The sequence below is a fragment of the Macaca mulatta genome, chromosome 6, assembly GCF_049350105.2.
Source record: "Macaca mulatta isolate MMU2019108-1 chromosome 6, T2T-MMU8v2.0, whole genome shotgun sequence".
Classification (NCBI taxonomy): domain Eukaryota; kingdom Metazoa; phylum Chordata; class Mammalia; order Primates; family Cercopithecidae; genus Macaca; species Macaca mulatta.
In genome coordinates, this window is record NC_133411.1 from 36,781,828 (window position 1) to 36,806,863 (window position 25,036).

At 38.1% G+C, this 25,036-nt stretch overlaps 1 protein-coding gene across 1 annotated transcript in view; it reads left to right on the forward strand.

Annotated features, from left to right (window-relative positions):
* SPEF2 (sperm flagellar 2) overlaps positions 1 to 25,036 on the forward strand; it is a 184,062-nt gene that overhangs the window by 109,536 nt on the left and 49,490 nt on the right. The window contains exons 21-24 of the mRNA XM_015139859.3: positions 755 to 903; positions 8,522 to 8,649; positions 8,732 to 8,870; positions 20,425 to 20,562. Of these exons, the coding sequence (XP_014995345.3) occupies positions 755 to 903; positions 8,522 to 8,649; positions 8,732 to 8,870; positions 20,425 to 20,562 (554 nt within the window). The remainder of the gene's footprint in view (positions 1 to 754; positions 904 to 8,521; positions 8,650 to 8,731; positions 8,871 to 20,424; positions 20,563 to 25,036) is intronic.

Genomic DNA, 25,036 nt, shown 5'->3' on the forward strand with positions numbered 1-25,036 from the left:
TGTCCTTTTCAGATTCTGAATTGAAAATTAGACCTTCTCTTTCTTGTTTTCTTCCCAAGCATCCCTCGCTTTCCTCCCCTCGCCTCCCCTTCCTTTCCTTCCCTTTCTTTTCCTTTCTCTTTCTCTCATGCCTTGATTCTGCCAGGCTTATGGCACAGCAACTACCTTCATCTTTACTCCATAACTGTAGCAAGAAATATAGTTTCCCCACAGAAACCCTGTGTCATGTGCAGAGAATGTTCAGGGGCTACAATAGCTCCTCTTCTCCTCCCCTGCATCCCTCACCTACTCCAGCTGACTCTTTTAATATCCTCCTTTCTCTCTGCCCTCTTACCTGGTCTCCAAGGGATACCAAGAGCACCACTCATGTTCTAGCTACCTTCTTTCTCATTCAGCGTGGAGAGTTTAATTTGCCAGTTTTTGAAATAGTAAGTGAAATACACTTTGTTCTAGAGTCTAAACTTTATAAAAGTCACATGTTCATTATGAAAGCAAGAACAGAGATGAAAATAAAATATCAAATATATTAGCCACTTAGATAGGTTGGATTGCTTTAAGACATTTACTATTATTAATATTATTGGTTAATTTGGGGGCTGTGGAGAATAAGAATTTTTTGTAAGACTCCTCAGAAAACCTTAAAAAGTAGTTAATGAATCACCTGAAGTCCATGGCAATTATAGATGTATTCCTCCACCAGAATTCTGTCCTATTCATTTACTTGTATTGGAATAATTTGATACGCATGTTTAAGGTTCTCCTAAAGGAAAATCATCAGGAGGAAAAGTACCAGTAAAGAAATCACCTGCTGACTCTACAGACACATCACCTGTTGCAATAGTGCCGCAGCCACCTAAGCCAGGATCAGAAGAATGGGTCTATGTGAATGAACCAGTTCCTGAGGTATGGCCATTTAGAATCAAGCTGGTAGAATTCATTCTTTCTCCTGCATGTAGTAAGATTCATGCTGTCATTTGCAACATCCTGAAGGTCTTTTACAGCAGGTAATATATATTTACCCATCAAAAAGCTGAGATTTTTTTTAGAGACTACTCAATGACCCATATCTCATCCTTTCTCCTACTTGAGTTTCTGAGTCATGCTTTGAACTGCTATTGAGTGCTAAAATCAGGGGAACAAATGGGTTCTGTGAGGAACAATTTTCTTCTCAGGAACACACAGAGATGCAGATTCCTGGAAGAATGACTTCCCCGGAACACATATCCAGCAAATTTCTAGCCTTCTATTCATGTTTTAAGACCCCCATCATAATGCTTTTAAAAGAAGTTTAATCTTTGACTTTTTAGAAGTAGAAGAATATTGTTGAAGCGAACTAAACCCATAAAAGAACAGACAGCTATCTGACCTGGGAATGTTAATGGGTGTGCTGGTGTAAGGCAAGGAGATGTCCCAGGGTAGCGCTGGAAGCTCTGCCCAGCTCAACTCGCAAGGCCTGGTTGCCATCTACCATTTTTGGTTGCTTTAACAGATGAATTCTCAGAAAGTCCACAGAATAGTCCTTCCTTTAAAACTTTTTAAACAGCAAAGAGTTTTTTAAAAGACAAGGTCTCCTTCTCCCTCATTCCAGTCCCCAATGATCTCTTACTCTGATGAACTCAGCAGCGACCATCTGTGCCAGGCATTTGAGACCCAATTATGAAATGCAGCAATTGTGGTGTTGCTGTTATTATTGAGCTTTCCTAGGGATATGTCTTCTCTCCCAATTAAATTATAAACTCTTTGGCGAGGGTAGGAACATGGAATAATTCACTGTATTCAACACAAACACAGTACAGAGTATGTAACTTGATAGATTTCTAATTGATTAATTAGCATTGAGAGTGAAATTAGAACAGAAAATATTTAAAATTGAGAATACTAAATGATGTAATTATGAAGGTATGTAATTGACCTCACTCAGCCAAACAGAAGCTACTTTAATATATATTAATATTAACATATATATGTAGGTTCAAAAAACTTACCATAGAAGCAAGATATAGAAGTGGGTGTTAGCAATGAGATAAAATTAAAATGATACAATATGGTAAGTGATGGGGAGTGTGGGGCAAAAACACCTAAATTCATTCCTTAACTCCAAAACTTGAAGCCCTTGAAAGAAATAAATCTATAGAGGACAAGAGAGAAATAAAAAACAGGAATTTTTTTAAAACAAAATTAACATTGAAATATGGCACCAGCTCCAAGTAGATCTTCTAGCACTCAGGATTTGATGGAAAACATGATAATTCGAGAAGAGTAGAATAAAAGACTATTTACAAATGTATAGGCAATAAGTATGGCAGCCTACAAGGATTAGATTATTCCCTTCCCTCCAACAAGTGGCAGCTGGGGGTCACTAAGGCCCCTAGGCTGAGGAGGTGCAGAAAGGGAGTAGATCCTTGGGCCTCAAGAGAACTTCTGCACTTAGAGGGCCATCTGACAGGAGCTGTGGCTTTCCCCCAGAGGGAAGCAGTGTGACCCCACAAACAAGAGCAGAAAAATACTCTGGCCAAGAAGATGGATGGCCAGGGAGTTTCCTGAAGTAGCTTACATACATTAGCCTCCCCAGCCACTAAGCAAAGTGAAGGAAAGTGATGTGGAGGGACATGGAAGATGTGTAGCACTCACCTCTCATTTCCTAAGTAAGGTCAGGTAGCAAACACCTTTTGCTACAGCAAAACAGGCCCAGTCTAGTTCTTTTCCACTCTGGACTCCCCACATGTGAACTGCCGAGTTTACCTGCTGATATGGTTTGGTTTTGTCCCTACCCAAATCTCAACTTGAATTGTATCTCCCAGAATTCCCACATGTTGTGGGAGAGACTCAGGGGAGATCACTGAATCATAGGGGCCACTCTTTACCATGCTGTTCTCGTGATAGTGAACAAGTCTCACGAGATCTGATGGGTTTAACAGGGGTTTCCGCGTTTGCTTCTTCCTCATTTTCTCTTGCCACTGCCATGTAAGAAGTGTCTTTCACCTCACACCATGACTCTGAGGCCTCCCCAGCCATGTGGAACTGGAAATCCAATTAAACCTCTTTTTCTTCCCAGTCTCAAGTATGTCTTTATCAGCTGCATGAAAACGGACTAATACACCTGCCAAGGAAGAGGAAGACAGATGCCCAGTTCAACTTGGATTTCAGTTAAACAACAAATTTAACTGAGAATCCTGTACTTTATCTGGTAACCCTGTTTCCAGACCTTCTGAGGGCCCCAGGTCAACCTTACTTCAGCAGACAAATGGAGGGAGAGAGATTGAAAACAGAGGCTGCTTCCATACAGCATTCAGGTAGCAGCCAAATGTAAGGAGAACCTGGGATCTCTACCCTTTGCCAGCCACAAAGGAAGGTGCAGAGAGAACACAGAAGGCAGATAGAGTGAGAGGTCTTTGCTTCCATCCTGTGGAGTCACAAGAACAGACTCCCAAGGCTAGGACTCCATGAAAGAGGTAGCCATGCCTCTGGCCATGTGGCCCACTTAGTGCCCTCACTCACGTTCAACCAACCTGTAGCAACACTCCTCCCTGAAACTGGGCCCAGGGGCCACAGGGCCATGTGTGCTGGGTTTGGAAACCTGTCCTCCTTCAGGAGGCTGACAGACATAGGACTCTACTGCCAGACGTGTAACTCAGATTAAAGCAGAGCTTTTGATCAATTCTCTACTGGCCTTGCTGACAATTTCAACATTCAAAATACAGAGGGGTCTATGCTTCGAATTTAGTACTGACCAACAAATATGGACAGTTAGATAAATGGAAATGATCAATAATTTAGGAGAAAGTACTAATAAAGGAGGTGTAATAGTAAAGGAAGGATCTGGCAGAACATAAGAAATATGTGCCCTAGTTATCAGGAAAGCATATTTCAAACCTATAGTGAAATCATAATCAGCCTCTAAAGGGGAATAAGGCTCTAAGAGAAGTGGATGGGCTCAAATAACAAGAAAATTTGCCCTTAAAATCCCAATTATGTACCAAAGAAACTAATGTGATCCCAGGGCATTTTACAGGGGAAAGGGGTGATAGTGGGGAGGTACTCAAAAAATTTGAGAAAATTATAAAAGGATAGGAATTTAGTGAGTGTCTAGCCCATCATAGGCACTCAAATGTTGAAAGAATACAGTCAAGGGTATGTGTAGATGTCTCTGCCAAAATGCCAAAAATAAAAAGATTTTGTAGTTACATTGTCTAAGAAGATAATAGAAGACTGAAAATGGAAATCCAGCTTGGGTAACCTGAAATCATCTTAAATGAGAAAAGAAATGAAGTCAAATTAATTAACGGTAGTAATAAGGTTTTGTGAGTCCCAAAGACTTGGTGGACCCTCTTTAAGAAAAGAAGCACAAAATTGCAGATACAGAATCAGTCATGAAGTGAATATTTATTTAGAACTGATTTGTATTCAGTTAAGAAATATTTTTATAACTGGAAGAAACAGACAAGCACCACAAACACTTTTTACGTGCCCAGTACCCCTCTGTTTTTCTTTATTTTTGCAGGTCTTTACATGTGACAATGATTTTGTAAGCTCATTTTCCTACAGAGAGAACAGAAAGATAATTGAGGCTTCCCTCTAGCAAGGTTCATTGGATTTTTTAGTGTTGATAGTTAGAACATTTTCTTTTAGCTTCATAACTCATTATGGAAGGAAATGTGACAGAGAGGAAGTCAAATTGGAAAAAGGCAGAAGACCTGACCAGTGGTACCTGAAGATGAATCTGTTGCTTGTGTGAGCAAATTACTACGCTCCTCTCAGGAACTTGGACAACGCCTGTATAAAGTGAGGGTCTCTGAAACTTCAGTGAATATTGCCTTGGTTACTGAATTCCTACTATGATTTTGTGTTCTCTAACAAAGGGAAAACTATTTAATTGGAAAGTACAGCTCTGAGCACCTCATTACATCATGAAAATTCAAGTTCCCAGACCCCAGAAAAATTACATCTCAGGGGCTGCAAGAACCTACAGATATTACATTATCCACGACTCACAGAAGTCACAGAGGGTACAGGGGATTCCAGAAAACTAGACGCAGGCAAATGCTTAAATACTTAAGAAAGGGCAGTGGGACTTAGTAACATACAGACCAATAATGTATACATTAATTATTGTTGTAATTTAAGAGCAAATTATTAAACACATTACTTTTGAGCACTAATAAAATATAAAGATGATCATTTGGAGCCTGCATAGCAAGAATAACTCCTGTTGAGCAGACCCATTCCTGCTCTAGCCTTGAGAGCAAGGCTGGATATGTGGATCAGGGAGTAAGAGAAAGAGAGGAAGAGCCCTCAATCACGTAACTTTTTTTACAGTATATTGTCATAATTGTTCTATTTTATTATTAGTTGTTAATATTTTACTGTGCGTGATTATGAATTAAATTATATCATAGGAATGTATGCATAGGAAAAAACATAGTACACATAGTACAATCCGTTCCCGGATTCTGTCCCTTCCTCCCTCTTTCCCTATGTCATTGCCTTCCTTGAAGCCAGTCTCTGCCATAAGAAAAATAGTGAGAATGTAGTCTGTCCTTCTCCAAAGAGGATAGCTAGGACTCAGTGGAAATTACAGAAAGACAAATGTCTGCTCAACAGAAGAAAAAGTTTTCCAGTAACATGAGTTGTGAACATTGAAAGAGGCTGCCTTGAAATTCTGTGCTTGATGCATACATGAGGTCCACAGGGAGATTAGATAATATATCTCTAGCGTTTGGCGTTTCTTGATTGGAGAGGAAATTAGCCCAGATGACCTTTAATGTCTCCATGTGTAACTCCCTGAGTAAATAAATGCACAGCCAATAAAAATATAATAAATATAATATGGATCCTCAGCTTTATTAATTTAGATTATTTCTTGGTTTTGATTGTTTATTTGCATTATTAAAGAAAATATAAAAGAAAATTTCTGATTTTCATGAAGCACACAGGAATGAAAGAACCTTCTAAATGTAATCAGAGAAATAACTCATCATCACCCTGACATGAACACTAGGTGTTCTTCATGCTAGGCAGTTTCCTAACTGAGACAAAATATGTCACCTGTGATGATTCAATTTCTTCATTCAATAACTATTCCTTGAGGGCCAACTATGTCCCAAACACTATGGTAATTAAAGAAAAGATGGCATGAGAGGACTTCAAAAAGCTTGTGGAAAAATTGAATTAAAAGATAAAAACTTAAAAATAAGCCTTATTTATCAACATAAACTTCAAGTTTAAGACACTTTTGTAGGAGATAATGCCAACAATGTGGTCCATCCTTAAGGAAATGAGGGTCCCGAGAGTTGAACCATGTCAATGCAGTCTTTTTTACGTTATTTGTTTAAAAAAAAATGGGTACCCTTTACAGCTATTTCAAGATTAGGAAACAAAAAGAAGGTAGATGGAGCCAAATCAGAAATACAAGGTGGATTGTATTAGTTTGTTTTCACAATGCTATAAAGAAATACCAAGACTGGGTCATTTATAAAAGAAAGAGGTTTAATTGACTCACACAGTTCCACATGGCTGGGGAGGCCTTGGGAAACTTACGATCATGGCAGAGAGGAAAGCAGGCACATACTACATGGAGGCAAGTGAAAGTGTGTATGTGTGTGTGTGAAGGAGGAATTGTCAAACACATAAAATCATCGTGTCGCATGAGAACTAACTCACTATCATGAGAACAGCATGGGGAAAACCCACCTCATGATCCAATCACCTCCTACCAGGTCCTCCCCTTGACACATGGAGATTATGGGGATTACAATTTGAGATGAGATTTGGGTGGAGACACAGAGCCAAACAATATCATGGATGCCTAATGATTTCCCATCAAGTGTTTTACAAAATTGCTCTTGTTTGATGAGGGGAATGAGCAGGAGAATTGTGGTGGTGGAGAACAACTCTCTGGTGAAGCTTCTCAGTTGTTTTTCTGCTAAAGCTTTAGCAAACTTTCTCAAATACTCTCATAATAAGCAGATGTTATTTTTCTTTGGCCCCTCAGAAATTTAACAAACAAAATGCCTGGAGCATCCAAAAAAAAAAAAAAAAAAAAAAAACTCTTTACATGACCTTTCCTCTTGATACAGTCTGCTTTTACTTTGGCTGGACCACTTCTATCTCTTGGTAGCCATTGCTTTGATTGTGCTTTGTCTTCAGAATCATACTGATAAAGCCACACGTCATCTCCCATTACAAATTCTTTGAAGAAATGCTTTAGAATCTTGATCTCACTTGTTAACAATTTCTATTGAAAGCTTTGCTCTTGTCTACCACTATTCTGGGCACAATGGTTTTGACATCCATCTAGTGGACAGTTTGCTCCACTTTTATTTTTAGTCAGAGTTGTGTAAGCTGAACCAATTGAGATGTCTGTGGGGTTGGCTATTGTTCTGCTGTTAATCATTGGTCCTCTTCAGTGAGGGCACAAAAAGTTAATTTTTCTTTGAAAATTGATATGAATTGGTCTACTGCTACAGTCTTCATCTCAACATTATCTCACCTTCTTAAGATCAGTTAGTAAACTGCTAATTTCTTTGGAACATTGTGCCCATAAACTTTTTGTAACGCATCGATGATTTCACCATTCTTCCTCCCAAGCTTCACCAGCAATTTGATGTTTGTTCTTGTTTCAGTTTTTGCAGAATTCATGTTGCTCAGATAGGGGCTTTTTTCAAGCTGATATCTCATCTTTCTCAGTGTCTGAAACTACATCCTATTCAGATGTGTTCAAATATTGAATTTCAAAATTCATGCATAGTTTTTTCATAATGTGCATTTTTCATAAACTTTTTGAAGAGTCTTCTTATAATGGTAAACAAGACAATCAGTTTCTGGCTTTATGGAACTGCCATTCTAGAGGTGAGTACAGACAAGTAAATGATGATGTTACAATTAACAGCATCAGTGTTATGATGGGAAAAGTACAGGATGCTAAGGGAGAACCTCAGAACCTCAGTGTGTGACCTTGCAGACTTGTTGTATCTGGGAAGGATTTCTGGAATAAATAATTTTTTTTGAGATGGAATTTCACTCTTGTTGCCCAGGCTGGAGTGTAATGGCACAATCTTAGCTCACCGCAAGCTCTGCCTCTCAGGTTCAAGCAATTCTCCTGCCTCTGCCTCCTGAGTAGCTGGGATTACTGGCACATGGCACCACACCTGGCTATTTTTTTGTATTTTTAGTAAAGACAGGCTTTCATGATGTTGGCTAGGCTGGTCTAGAACTCCTGACCTTACGTGATCTGCCCACCTTGGCCTCCCAAAGTGCTGGGATTGCAGGCATGAGCCACCGTGCCCGGTCCCCCAATTTCTGGAATAAATAATATCTGGGCTGAGACATGGAGGATTATTTGGAATATGAATTTGCTGTAGTAGGGACGTGGGAGAAAAGAGGAGCAAAAAGTCTCACAAGGAATGCTTTAGGTAGTTGCAGTTGCATCTTGACCTTTTTACTTGGGACTATTCCTTTGACTCTATTATTCAGAAGAACTTTCATTTTGAAGTAAAAATTTCTATACTTTACAATTTAACAGGAAATGCCTTCGTTTTTAGTACCTTACTGGGAACTAATAGAAAATTCCTATATAAACACCATCAAAACAGTACTCAGGCATCTGAGGGAAGACCAGCATACTGTGCTTGCTTACTTATATGAGATTAGGTAAGTAAAGTTTCCAAAGTTAGAATTTTACAGTTTAGAGGCATGACATATAAAATTTATCTCATTCTTTTCATGTCTACAGAACAAGTTTCCAGGAGTTTCTAAAGCGTCCAGATCACAAGCAAGATTTTGTAGCTCAATGGCAGGCTGATTTCAACTCCCTTCCTGATGACCTGTGGGATGATGAGGAAACAAAGGCTGAACTACACCAACGAGTGAATGTAAGGAAATAGTGACCTGTTGGGACAGGGTTAGCTGGCTTTCATATCTTGTCCTGCAAAACCCCAACTCATTTGCTCCTTACTTTTGTGAGGTATGAGGATGAGAAAGAAAATGGTTTGAACTATTAACCAGCTAACTTTCAAGAGTAGCGGCTTTCCCGTACTTTGAGTTTAGAATTAGAATACCATAGCAACACTTCTGGAAAGAAGGGCCAAAGTCCGCAGTGCAAGCGCATTCTTGGCATCTGTCTTGTAGATTTCTAGTCCCTTGGTCCCTTTGTGAGTCTATGTAACTGTGTTTACGCCTGGTGTTAATCACATTCCTGCCTTGAGCACAGTTACACATTTGGTTGATAGCAAGGAGAAGGGGAATAAGGGAATGACATGGAAAACCTAGAATTGCCTCTGTTGAATAGATCTCTTAAGGGCTGGTATTAATACTACACGTCTTTGTATTTTTAGCAAGCACAATTCCTGGTAATGCTCCAGCAAGCACAATGACAAGCAGATTTTCATAAACTCATGAATGAATTATATTACCCTGATGCTTTAGAAAGGGGCCTCTGATGTACAAAAAACCTAATTTCATTCTCTTACCCTTCATCTTTCCTTTTAAATTGACAGTCCCCCTTATCCCATCAGAGGGGTACTTTGCTACTACCTTAAGTATAGATTACTAATAGTCAAAACTGATTATGACCTAAATATTGATTTATGTAATTAAAACATTGCCAATCTCAAACCCATACCCCATTCATTTGCTCAATAAATACTTATTGAGCACCTATTATGGTCCTAGCACTATTAAAGAGGCTAGGGATTCAGCAGTGGACAAAATAAATCTGTGACCACACGGTGTTTATATCCTTGTGTCCAGGAGACACAGAATAAGCAATAAACATATAAGCATATAGTGAATGTGTCCTTAGTCATAAGAGCTATGTAGAGAACAAGAAAGCAGGGCAAGGGGAAAAGAAAGTTGGATGTGCCATTTTGTAAACAGTGGCTGTGGAAAATCTCACTGAGAAGGTGGCATTTGAACAGACTGAGGACAGAAGTAATTGGGTAAGCCATGTAAATATTTGGAGAAAGGGTGTATGACGCACAGATGAAAGCAAGAGCAATGACACTGAAGGGGGAGGACACTTGATGTGTTTGAAGAACAGCAAGGAGGCTGGTATGTCTGGAGCAGAGTGAGCTAGGCAACAGTTGACTGATGATAGGGTCAGAGAGATTGTTAGGTAACCAGATTACCTAAGGCCTTGGAGGTTATTACAAGAATATTGCTATTGCTCTGAGTGAGAACGGGAAGCATTGCTCTCTGGTTTTAAAAGAGTCTACAGTAGAGTACAAACAGCAGGAAGACACGTTGGAAGACCAGATGGGAAGCTTCTGCAATGGAAGCAAGGCGTCATTGTGGCTTGGGTGATAGGGTGGGTGCTGAAGGGTTTATCCCAACAGGTATTCAAATATCCTGGTAAAATCAAAGTATTTTGCCTATTCATTGACACTCCTCAAAGAGTAATTAATATCTATATAAACCCTACAATTTTTTTTTCTGTTTTCTTTTTTCCTACCTATTCATAAAGCCAGCCTTCCTGCATACTTCTTCCCCATATTATTCAGGTGATTGTTGGCAGAGAATGAGAAGATTTGGAAATTTAAAATATCTTATTTGGGATTTCCTTTTTCCTAATTCCAAATGCAACATATTTTTATTGTAGGTAAATTAGATAATAAGAAGCAAAATTTAAAATGACAAATCCCTAATAGTCAATGGTGGTTGCTACCTTGGTGCACATCTGCATGTCTTTCCAGATAGTTTTTTCAAAAATTTGATAGCAAAATATGTATTGTTTTGTAACATTCTTTTTAAATCAATAGAACATGTTTCCTTTTTCAATAAACATTCATCTACAACATCATTTTTATGACTAAAAGATATGACTAGTGGACTATATCATTTATTTTACAGATTTCTATGTTTAGTCACCATCTTATTAACAATTTCTTGAGTACCAACGTTTTATTACAGGGAATTTTACAGTAAAATTTTCATCCAGCTAACTATTGACCACATCTTTAATTATTTCCATGGGCAAACATTTTTAAGTGAAAATTGTTTAAGATTATGCTTATTTTTAAGGTTTTTAAAATATATTAAAAATTTACAATTTGAAAATTTACACAGTAATAACTTGTAAATTTTTTTTTTTTTTTTTTTTTTTTTTTGAGACGGAGTCTCAGGCTGTTGCCCAGGCTGGAGTGCAGTGGCGCGATCTCGGCTCACTGCAAGCTCCGCCTCCCGGGTTCCTGCCATTCTCCTGCCTCAGCCTCCTGAGTAGCTGGGACTACAGGCGCCCGCCACCGCGCCCGGCTAATTTTTTGTATTTTTAGTAGAGACGGGGTTTCACTGTGGTCTCGATCTCCTGACCTTGTGATCCGCCCGCCTCGGCCTCCCAAAGTGCTGGGATTACAGGCTTGAGCCACCGCGCCCGGCCAACTTGTAAATTTTATGCCAACAGATTATGCAAATATCTGATTTGTATATTTTAAATTATAAAAATATTTTAAATCTAAATTTTTAGATTTATATCAAATATTAGATTCTTTTTTGTTAATCTTTGCCAATTTAATGGGTAAAAATATGAATATATTCCTGTAATTTACATTTTTTCTTCAATTTACAATTGAAGTTGACCATTTTCTCCTGAGTTTAATGGCCATTTATTTTCCTCCTGCTGAAATCTGTTTGTGATTTCTGCCCCTTTTTTGATAGAGCATGCTCTGTTTCTTACTGACTTCTAAGATCTTTTTATGTATTAAGGAAACAAGCCATCTGTTGATCATATAATACATATATATTCCCAGTTTGATGTTTGAAGTTTTTTAATATGCAGAAGGTTTTCTAAGTTTATATAGATAAATAAGGAAATTTCCTTTATAGCATTTTTGTGATCAATTAAAAAATACTTCACCCCAAGATTATATAGCAATTTTTAATACTTTTATAGTTCTTTATTTTACTTTTAAATATTTAAAATATTATGTTACTTCGATAGGAATCTCATTTATTTTTTTTTCAGAAAGTTAATCCAATGATGTGAGAAGACTCTAAAATATATTAACATAGACTTACATTTTATATATATATAAAAATGTATATATATATATATAATATGTGGATATTTAGCTACATGGTTAGATATGGTGGACACAGTCACTTTTATTTTTCTTCACTTATTATTAGGCATGGAAGAATAGAAATAAATATAACTTCAAAAAGAAGCTAGAAAATAAAGCTGAGGAAAGGAGAAAGGAATTAATGAGGATAATTCTTAAAAACTTGGAATTAAATTTACATTTAAAATTTGGCAAATAAAACATATTAAACTTAAAATTCAATCCAGGCGATAAAGGCAGATAAACCTCTAGAAAGAATGGTCAAGGGAAGAAAAATAAACTTTGAGTAGAAATTTGGATATTAGAAATTATCCATGGATACTGGAGAACAACATACATAATTTCTACTTGGGAGGTTCGGTAAATTTTGGCCAAATCAACCTAATCAAAGACATTATAACATTTTTAGCAGTGGATCTTCAGCAACAGTATACAGTAGAAAAACTTCTGAAGTCAAGTTAAAAAAATAAATAAACCTGCCTTTGTTTCATTCCTTATGACCAAACTAATTAGATTTAGTATAAATCCTTGTATCACATTTATTTTTAAAAGGGTACAGGTAATTCTGATTGAAATAAACATGCTATTCCTTTTTTTTTTTTTTTTTGACATTTTTATAGTTACATGATCTTGTAAAAACTGGTGAAAGTAAGTGAAAAACTCCTGTGACTATTACATTTCTATCCATTTTCCTTGCTATGGTTTTTGATTTTCATCAATTTTAAGGCAGCAACAGTAATAACTAATTGCTGAGCATGCACTATGTTCTGGCACTGTCTTTTTCATCCCCACAACCACCCTCTGAGGCAGGTACTAGTAATACTCCCATTTTATAGATGAACAAATATGGTAAAGAAGCCAACATAGTAAGCAGTAGTGTTGGGATTCTGTGCTCAAGTTGCCCTGTTCCTCATTATGGTATAAAATCTTTGTGTCCAAAGTGTTTTTGTCTTAAATTTGACTGCTATCTTATATAAATACCATAAACCTTGCTTTATTTTTAATTTGTATGTGGTCATATAAGTTTCCACACTGACCATTTTGTGTCATTTTGTTTTATGTATCTCTAGTAAGCACCACATAAGTTGAATGTGGGTTTTTACCCAGTGGAAAGTCTTTACAACTTTTTTAAGAATAGAAGTTTTTAATGATTTAGTCTGCATGATCTTCTCAATTAATAGTTATGAATCTCTCTTAAATACATCTCTGATTTATATATTTAGTAATTCCCTAATTCTTGCTAAATAAAATGTGAAAACCAGCAATGCCTCTGGGCAAGTTCATAACAAAAACTCATTGCTTTAATCCCTTTTTACCCCTGGTAATATTCCTTGTTCTTCAATTATTCCATTCCAATCCTATTAAATTAATAGAGAGGTTCTGGTGTTGCATTGTTCTCATTTTGTCCATTACAAAACTGAGCCACAGACATGATGTTACTTGCAAAGGTTTCACACTGAGTCCGTGGGAGAAAAAGAACTAGAATCAAGGTCACCCTGCTTTTGTGCTTTTTCCTCTGCTGTGTCCTCTCTTTTCTTTAAAAAATATATAAAGAGGAGAATTGCATGAACCCGGGAGGTGGAGGCTTCAGTGAGCCAAGATCACGCTCAGGGCACATTCCAGCCTGGGCGACAGAGTGAGACTCTGCCTTAAAAAAACAAAAACAAACAAACAAAACTGGATCATCATGGCAGACACAAGGCAGGACTAGATTACAACTCTGGACAGAGCAGTGTGTGGAGGCTTGCACTGTGAATGTTAGCTCCAGATCAACTGCAAGAACAAACCAGCAATCCCGAGAGGACTCACAGACCCTCTGAAGGAGGCAGACTGCTCCTGCGGGACCTGGGAGACACGCCAGATACTATGAGTGCCCCAACTGCGTAAGTGGGAAGGGAGACCCTCCTCTCCTGAACACACCCTCACTGGAGAAACTGAAAGTCTGTTTGCAGAAGAAGTTTCTGACCTTACCTGGAGCTGAGTCAATTTCGAGAGCTGAGTGAAATACAGGGGTGGAGGAAGTAGCAGAAAGGCACTGGGAGCTCGCTGGGTGCCCAAGCAGCCCATTCCCGCCTGGCACCACAGGGTTCCATCGGGAGGGTGGCCAAAGGAGCAGGGGGTAAAACTCCACAGGGAGAAGGACATCTGTAGCTGAACCTTGTAACAATTTGAACTGGGCAAGAAGCCTCCTGGCCAGAGCTCGGGGAGGGTGCACATCCGGTGTGCAGACTCCCAGGTGGGGGAAGACCCAAGCCCTTTTGTTTCACAGCTGGGAGGTGGGTATCCTTGAACAAGTTCTCAAGCCCATCTCACCCACTGCCTGGAAACAGACTCGGGGCTGTTGGCAGAGGCCTGGCGGGAGTGAGACTGGCCCTTCGGTTTGCATGGAAGCTGCATGAGGCTGTGACTGCCGGCTTTCCCTCCACTTCCCTGACAACCTACATGACTCAGCAGAGGCAGCCATAATCCTCCTAGGTACATAACTCCAAGGACCTGGGAATCTCACCCCCATTCCCAACAGCAGCTACAGCAAAACCCACCCAAGGAGAGTCTGAGCTCAGACATGCTTAGCCCTGCCCCCACCTGATGGTCCTTCCCTAGCCACCCTGGTAGCAGAAGACAAAGGACATATAATCTTGGGAGTTCTAGGGCCCCGCCCACTGCTGGTCCCTCTCCACACTACTATAGCTGATGTTCTCTGGAAAGCACCACCTCCTGGCAGGATGCCAACCAGCACAAAAATAGATCATTAAACCACCAAGGTTAAGAACCCTCATGGAGTCCATTGCACTCCCCCACCACCTCCACCAGAACAGGCACTGGTATCCATGGCTGGGAGACCCACAGACAATTCACATCACAGGACTCTGTCAGACAACCCCCAGTTCCAACCTGCAGCAGGGTAGACTTACTGGGTGGCTACACCCACAAGAGAGACAACAGTCACTGCAGTTTGGCTCAAGGAAAACCACATCCATAGGAAAAGCGGGAGAGTATTACATCAAGGGAACACCTTATGGGACAAAAGAATCTGAACAAGAGCCTTCAGTCCTAGACCTTTCCTCTGCAGAGCCTACCCAAATGAGAAGAAACCAAAAAATCAGCCCTGGTAATATGACAAAACAAGGCTAACACCCCGAAAAAAATCACACTAGTTCACCAGCAATGGATCCAAACCAAGAAATCCCTGATTTATCTGAAAAAGAATGCAGGAGGTTAGTTATTAAGCTAATCAGGGAGGCACCAGAGAAAGGCAAAGCCAAATGCAAGGAAATCCAAAAAACAATACAAGGAGTGAAGGGAGAGATATTCAAGGAAATAGGTAGCTGAAAGAAAAAACAAATAAAAATTCAGGAAACTTTGTACACACTTTTAGAAACCTGAAATGCTCTGGAAAGTCTCAGCAATAGAATTGAACAGGTAGAAGAAAGAAATTCAGAACTCAAAGACAAGGTCCTCAAATTAACCCAGTCCAACAAAGACAATGAAAAAAGAAAAAGAAAATATGAGCAAAGCCTCCAAGAAGTCTGGGATTATGCTAAATGACCAAACCTAACAATAATTGGTGTTCCTGAGGAAGAAGAGAATCATAAAAGCTTGGAAAACATATTTAGAGGAATAATTGAGGAAAACTTCCCCAGCCTTGCTGGCGTTCCTGAGGAAGAAGAGAATCATAAAAGCTTGGAAAACATATTTAGAGGAATAATTGAGGAAAACTTCCCCAGCCTTGCTAGAGTCCTAGACATTCAAACACAAGAAGTACAAAGAACACCTGGGAAATTTATCACAAAAAAATCATCGCCTAGGCACATTGTTATCAGGTTATCCAAAGTTAAGACAAAGGAAGGAATCTTCAGAGCTGTGAGACAGAAGCACCAGGTAACTTATAAAGGAAAACCTATCAAATTAACAGCAGATTTCTCAGCAGAAACCCTACAAGCTAGAAGGGATTGGGGCCCTATCTTCAGCCTCCTCAAACAAAACAATTATCAGCCAACAGTTTTGTATCAAGCAAAACTAAGCATCATATATGAAGGAAAGACATAGTCTTTTTCAAACGACAAATGCTCAGAGAATTTGCCATTACCAAGTCACCACTACAAGAACTGCTAAAAGGAGCTCTAAATCTTGAAACAAATCCTGGAAACACATCAAAACAGAACCTCTTTAATGCATAAATCACACAGGACCTATAAAACAAAAATACAAGTTAAAAAGTCAAAACAAACAAACAAAAAAGCCAAAAGTACACAGGCAACAAAGAGCATGACGAATGCAATGGTACCTCACTTTCAATACTAACATTGAATGTAAATGGCCTAAAGGCTCCACTTAAAAGATACAGAACTGCAGAATGGATAACAGCTCACCAACCATCTACTGCCATCAGTGGACTCACCTAACGCATAAGGACTCACATAAACTTAAAGTAAAGGGGTGGAAAAAGGCATTTCATGCAAATGGACACAAAAAGTGAGCAGGGATAGGTATTCTTATATCAGACAAAACAAACTGTAAAGCAACAGCAGTTAAAAGAGACAAAGAGGGACATTATATAATGGTAAAAGGCCTTGTGCAACAGGAAAATATCACAATCCTAAACATATATGTACCTAACAATGGAGCTCCAAATTTATAAAACAATCACTAATAGACCTAAGAAATGAGACACACAGCAACGCAATAATAATGGGGGACAATAATATTCCACTGACAGCACTAGACAGGTAATCAAGATAGAAAATCAACAAAGAAACAATGGATTTAAACTATTCCTTGGAACAAATGGACTTAACAGATATATACGAACATTCCACCCAACAACCGCAAAATACACATTCTATTCAACAGAGCATAGAACTTTCTCCAAGATAGACCGTATGATAGGCCATGAAATGAACCTCAATAAATTTAAGAAAATTGAAATTATATCAAGCACTCTCTTAGACTACAGTGGAATAAAACTGGAAATCAACTCCAAAAGGAATCTTCAAAACTATGCAAACACATGGAAATTAAATAACCTGCTTCTGAATGAGCATTGGATCAAAAACAAAATCAAGATGGAAATTTAAAAATTCTTCAAACTGAATGACAATGACACAACCTACCAAAACCTCGGATACAGCAAAGGTGGTGCTAAGAGGAAAGTTCATAGCCCTAAATGCCTACATCAAAAAGATCGAAAGAGCACAAACTGACATTCTAAGGTCACACCTCAAGGAACTAGAAAACAAGAACAAACCAAACTCAAACCCAGTAGAAGAAAGGAAAAAAACATCAGAGCAGAACTAAATGAAATTGGAACAACAACAACAACAACAAAAATATGAAAGACAATTGAATCAAAAAGCTGGTTCTTTGAAAATAAAATTGATAGGCCATTCTCAAGATCAACCAAGAAAAGAAGAGAGAAAATGCAAATAACCTCACTAAGAAACAAAACAGGAGATATTACAACTGACCTCAGTGAAATACAAAAGATCATTCAAGGCTACTGTGAACACCTTTACACACATAAACCTGAAAACCTAGAAGAGATGGATATATTCCTGGAAAAATACAACCTTCCTAACTTAAATCAAGAAGAATTAGATACCCTGAACTGACCAATAACAAGCAGCAAGATTGAAATGGTAATTTAAAAATTACCAACATAAAAAAGTCCAAGACCAGATGGATTCACAGTAAAATTCTACCAGACATTCAAAGAAGAATTGATACCAATCCTTTTGATACTACTTCACAGTACAGAGAAAGAAGGAACCCTCTCTAATTCATTCTATGAAGCCAGCATTACCCTAATATCAAAACCAGCAAAGGACAACCAAAAAAGAAAATTACAGACTGATATCCTTGATAAACATAGATGCTAAAAATCCTTAACAAAACACTAGCTAACCAAATCCAACAACATGTCAAAAAGATAATCCACCATGATCAAGTGGTTTTTATACCAGGGATGCTTTAACATACACAAGTCAATAAATGTGATACACCACATAAACAGAATTAAAGACAAAAATCATGTGATCATCTCAACAGATGCAGAAAAAGCATTTGACAAAATCCAGGATGCCTTTATGATTAAAACTCTCAGCAAAAATTGGCATACAAGGGACATACCTCAATGTAATAAAAGCCATCTATTACAAACCCACAGCCAACATAATACTCAATGGGGAAAAGTTGAAAGCATTCCCTCTGAAAACTGAAACAATACAAATATGCCCACTCTCACCACTCCTCTTCAACATAATACTGGAGGTCCTAGCCAGAGCAATCAGACTAGAGAAAAAAATAAAAGGCATTGAAGTCAGTAAAGAGGAAGTCAAACTGTCCATTTGCCGACGATATGATCATTTACCTTGAAAACCCTAAAGACTCCTCCAGAAAGCTCCTAGAACTAATAAAAGAATTCAGCAAAGTTTCTGGATACAAGATTAATGTACACAAATCAGTAGTTCTTCTATACACCAACAGCAGCCAAGCAGAGGATCAAATCAAGAACTCAACCCCTTTTACAATAGCCGCAAAAAAAATGAAATACTTAGGAATATGCCTAACCAAGGAGTCAAAAGACCTCTACAAGGAAAACTACAAAACACTGCTGAAAAAAATCATAAATGACACAATGACGCAAACAAATGGAAACACATCCCATGCTCATGGATGGGTAGAATCAATATTGTGAAAATGATCATACTGCCCAAAGCAATCTACAAATTAAATGCAATCCCCATCAAGATACCACAAACATTCTTCAGAGAATTAGAAAAAAACAATTCTAAAATTCACATGGAACCACAAAGAGCCTACATTGCCAAAGCAAGACTAAGCAAAATGAACAAATCTAGAAGCATCACACTACCTGATTTCAAACTATACCATAAGACCATAGTAACCAAAACAGCATGATACTGGTATAAAAATAGGCACATAGACCAATGGAACAGAATAGAGAACCCAGAAATAAACCCAAATACCTACAGTCAACTGATCTTTGACAAAGCAAACAATAGCATAAATTGGGGAAAGGACACCCTATTCAACAAATGGTGCTGGGATAACTGGCTAGCCACACATAGGGGAATGAAACTGGATCCTCATCTTTCACCTTATACAAAAATCAACTCAAGATGAATTCAGGTCTTAAACCTAAGACCTGAAACTAAACATTCTACAAGATAACATTGGAAGAACCCTTCTAGACATTGGCTTAGGTAAGGATTTCATGACGAAAACCCCAAAAGCAAATGCAATAAAAGCAAAGATAAAAAGCTGGGACTTAATTAAGCCAAACAGCTTTTGCACAGTAAATGGACAGTCAGCAGAGTAAACAGACAACCCACAGAATGGGAGAAAATTTTCAGAATCTATACATCTGACAAAAGACTAATATCCAGAATCTACAACGAACTCAAATCAGTAAGAAAAAAACAATCCCATCAAGAAGTGGGCTACTGATATAAATAGACAATTCTCAAAAGAAGATATACAAATGGGCAATAAACATATGAAAAGATGCTCTGCATCACTAATGATCAGGGAAATGCAAATCAAAACCACAATGTGATACCACCTTACTCCTGCAAGAATGGCCATAATGAAAAAAACAAAAACCAGTAGATGTTGGCGAGGATGCGGTGATCAGGGAACACTTCTACGCTGCTGGTGGTAATGTAAACTAGTACAGACACTATGGAAAACAGTGTGGAGATTCCTTTAAGAACTAAAAGTAGAACTATCATTTGATCCAGCAATCCTATTATTGGGTATCTACCCAGTTGAAAGGAAGTCATTATTTGAAAAAGATACTTGCCCACGCTGTTTATAGCAGCACAATTCACAATTGCAAAATCATGGAACCAACCCAAATAACCGTCAATCAATGAGTGGATAAAGAAACTGTGATATATATATTTTTGGTGAACAATATGTTACACCTGTGGTATTAATTAACAAATTTATGCCCCTAATTTAATACAGCTGCATATTTTTTCCACCAACAGTTGCCATTTCCCCCAAAAAAATTCACTGAAAGGACTTTTTCAATCAAACACATTTTTTTTAGGAAGGATTAAAGCACATAAAACATAGCCATTCATGAATAAAGTAAAACATAGTGGGTTTGTGGTAGGCATAGACATATGATGTGGTGAGGTCCTCTTCAAATGTGAGGGACTGACAGAGTAGACTCAAAATGAATATTGGTTGAATGAGCACATACAATGCACGAGTGCAATTGGTGTAAAATTTCTTTAGAGACATTTTTAAGAGAGGCAAAGGATTTTAGTTTTATTGCAAACCTAGGTGGTTTGAGCAGCAGTCTAAAGCATAGTGACAATGCCGATGCCTGTTTTCTGTCTAGGATCTGCGAGACCGCCTGTGGGACATTTGTGACGCACGGAAGGAAGAGGCAGAGCAGGAGCGGCTTGACATCATTAATGAGAACTGGTTACAGGACTCTCTTGGAATGACAATGAACCATTTCTTTTCCCTGATGCAGGTAAGAGCAGTGGTCACAATGACCCAGGCACTTCCCTTCACAGCCTCATCCCTCAGTCCCTCATATGACACTTTCTTGGGAATATGAGAGATCTGTTCAGGGCTCATTTTGGTATAGCACTATGCCTGGTATGAGCTCCAACTCACCAAGAAAGCTAGCTGAAATAATACATTTTGGTCCAGCCCAATATGCACCCAAATTGAAAGCATCTCAAGCAACTACCCACCAGCGTTGCTCCAGGTGGCCTAGATATGTAGAAAGCCACAGTAGAAATAGTGTCTACAACTGAGTTACCTCACCAGACTCTCAAAGCAGACCCCTTAAGTGGACAAAGAAAGCCCAGGAAAGCAGCCTGACCACAATAAACATAGGCAAGATCAGGTCAGGCAGACATTTGATTCCTGAAAATAAAAAGTTTTCCAATACTGGACTAGAAAAACAGACCATAATCAATGCAACCTGATTAACTTATATTTGCAGCCTATTAAGTTAAAAAAAAAAAATTGCACAGGACAAGATTAGAAGACAGGTGCTGATTTTATTCTGACACCATTGCCAGCAATCGGGGAGAAAGCACAAACCCAATTCTGCCAAGACAAAGGGCTAGAGAGTTTTTAAGAGCCTGAGTAGGTTAGAAGGTATGGGTCATAGGCCAACTGTGTTTGCCAATTGACGTTATCAGAAGGAAAAGTCAACTTTCTACAATCTTCATCACAGGAGGTAGTTTTAGGACTTGAAGCAATGCACCCAGTGAAGTTAGGCTCCTACTCTCACACAGGAACTGGGAGACAGAGGCACTGTATTCCTTGATGATTAACTACATTACAAAGAGATGGTTTTTAGGTCCTTGAGAAAGACATTCTTTTCTGGGTTGTACAAATGGTAGGAGGCTTTTGAAAAGATTTACATCTCAAAGGAACAGTGAAAGGATTCACAACGTCAAGTTTTCTTAAAGCAAATGCTCTAACAAAAGGGAGGTGGGGTCTAGAGTCAGGAAGCAGCCTGTCTAAAGTTGGGTCAAGCTGAAGAGAATATGAAGGCTGTCTTCGTTCAAGTTGTGTGTACGTGAGTATTTTTTTCCTAAAACAACAGGAGTGAAGATAGAGAATGGAAAAGGGTACATTTCTGGTCTTTAGTTGATTTACTTAGATAAAGAGATACTACAGGAAATGAGAGTACTTATCTGGCAATCCCTACAGCTAGTGCATAATAGGTGTTCAGTAAATGTCTTTTCATCAAAGGACCAATACATGCTGATACTTCCAGTCCTCAAAGGGACAATTCATGGCTCAGGCATAGGCCAGACCACAGAAGGTCTGAAATATCAGTAGAAATCTGAGAGGCAGGAGCAGCCCCTCAGGTAGGAGGTTTCAAGAAATCAGGATACCAGGACAGTGAAGACCCCATGCAGCCATGTTAGGAATCTGGATTGGAAAGAGAAGATGGAGTTAGAAAGATGTCATCCAAAGCAGAGGACAAAGCTGGGTCACAACCAGGAGGACAGATCCACATGGCATGAGTTGTATGCAAAGATTAAAGTGAGGTGCCTAAGCAGCCTAGACCAGTCTGTATAGCATCCCCATGACATTTGTTTGGGCAAGCAAAAATCAAGTATTATAAACAGTTGTATCAAAAGCTTATGGCAGAAATAGTTGAAAACCAATAATGAAGGCAGATACTTTTTATGAATCATTCTTGATTAACAGCAATACATACCACCTTTGGAAATGTTATATGACTCAATATTTCAATAATCCCTAGGTATAGGACTTTTATCTTGAGAAACTGAACTAATATCTAAGACCAACAAGGAATAAAGAGGAAAAAGCAGTAAATAAAAGCTAACATTTACTAAATTCTTACTATATATATGCCAGGCACCATTCTAAAGATTTTTATGTAGAATACATTAAAACTTCCCAACAAGTTTTTACTCTTGCACCCAAGTTGGAGTGCAATGGTACAATCTCACCTCACTGCAACCTCTGCCTCCCGGGTTCAAGCGATTCTCCTGCCTCAGCCTCCCAAGTAGCTGGGATTACAGGTGCCCACTACCACGCCTGGCTAATTTTGGTATTTTTAGTAGAGACACGGTTTCACCGTGTTGGCCAGGCTGGTCTCGAACTCCTGACCTCAGGTGATCCATCCGCCTCGGCCTCCCACAGTGCTGGGATTGCAGGAGTGAGCCACCACACCCAGCCTACTGCAAGTTCCATTATCTTCATTTCACAAATGAAGAAATTGAGGCAAACACAGGTGAAACAATTTGCCCATCTGACTTCAAAGCCAGTACAGTAGCTCCCCCTTCTCCTCGGGTTTATTTTCCATAGTTTGTTACCCACAGTCTGAAAATATTACATGGAAATTTCCAAAAATAAATAATTCATAAGTTTTAAATTGTGCTCCATTTTGAGTAGTGTGATGAAGTTTCACACTGTTTCATTCTGTCTTGCTCAGAATGTGAATCATCCCCCTGTCCATAGTATCCACCCTGTAGATGCTACCTGCCCATCTGTTAGTCACTTAGTAGCCAATTTAGTTAATCAGATGAAAAATCATAGTGTATATAATGTTTGGAACTATCTGAGGTTTCACACATCCATTGGGGGTCTTGAAACTTATCCCCCATGGATAAGGGAGTGTCTACTGTATTCCTAACCACTGCTTTATTTTTCAAATAGTTGAAAGTTTGCCGCATAGAACTGTAGAGAGCCTTATTTTGCACTGATCAATAAGATCCTATAAAAACCAAGGGTGGAAATTACAAAAGAGAAGGTTTCAATTCAATATTTAAAGAAAGAGCCTAATGAACAGCCCATCAAGTAACAGACTTTGGAGGCAATGAGCTTTTTGTCCAGGATGCTCAAAAGCAGAAGTTTGCACATGGTTTTGGAGGAACAGTGGAAAGTACACTAGAGAAAGCCTTCAAGAATCTGTGGTATTGGATAACAGACAGCTAGATAAATGTATCCCAAAGCAGGTTCCATAGACATTAGTCCTACAAGGTGTTTCACAAAACAAGGACTCTGTGATCAAATGACTTTGGGAAGTGCTATCTACTCTAGCCTTCCTACCTCTCCCTGGGAGATTGACGAGTGTATCGATGTGTTTAGATATCGAAATGCCCTACAGGAAGGAAATCCTTTTTCTATTTCTATTTTCTACACTATTTGATCTTGAGAAGTTTTTGTTTCTTCCCCAACAAGGTACTCATTAACTGCCTATAGGACAAGTTTTCTACAAAATGTATTTTAGAAAATGCTATGCTAGATGATTTCTAAAATTCCTTTTAAATCTAAGATTCTGTCACAATTAAAAATCTTAAGAGAAAATATTGTTTACTAGTTATCATAAATATAACAGGAATTTTGATTAATTCTGCCTTTATGAAAATCTTGGATATAGTATGGCGTCTTATTCAGATTTAGTTAATTAAATTATGCCTTCTAAAAATAAATTAATATTTTGCATAAGATAATCACTACAGTAAGGTAAGCCTAAGGCACAGAGAACAGCACTGTCCCAAATACCAATTGTATAAAAGAAGCTCTACTAAACCTAATCTTTATTAAATAGTTTAGTTCTGTAAGTTAAGGAGGAAATAATTTTCTGATTTCTAAATTTATTTACTAAATAATACAATGCTATGATTTAATGACTAATAATTTTTATAACCTCAACACACTTATTTTAATTCCCCAAAGTTGTCAATATTCAGTTTGTACAAATTGGGTTTCTATATGATCCAATTCACCATAAATGTGGCATTCTGCAAGTTCTCATAATTTACAAGACTCATTTTTCTCCTCTGTTTTACCAAACCTAAGCATGACAGGTGCAAACACTTATTGTCAAACTGTAGGATTTGTTCATACATTAATATTTTAAAACTTAATTTTGTTGTTTTGCAAGGAAAGAGAAAAAGGTTTAGTTTTTCTTGTCATTTCAAAATGCTAGTTTAAAAAACTACTTAAATATATATTTATGTTTAAAATCCAAGGAGACTATTGAAAATGTTCTGTAATGTGAAACAATACATAAATGGTACTTTTATTTTTTAACTTAGATGCACGTTCACCAAATTAATTTTTTCCTGTTTCAGTCATTTGATTAGAAAAGTTGAATAGTACAGAAAACAGCTTTTTCCAGGAGAAATTTGGCTTAACCTTTTCTATATCAAACACAGACTTATTGAAACTGTTCTTGTCTTTTGTTGTAGACTACAGTAAAAAACCAGACTTTTTTTATTCTGTACTGTGAATATGGCAATAAGAGAATATTTCTTGATATTTTACAAAATAAGTAGTGACATAATTGTTTGATAAATGTAGGGATCTCTTCATAAATATCTTTGAGTTTGGTTTAGATAAGGCTTTGAACATTAGGTCAATTTTGTTTTTCTTTTTAAAATGATGCTTTCTGTAATTAGCTAGATATCATGGAATTCATCTATGTAAAGAGCGTCAATATTTAG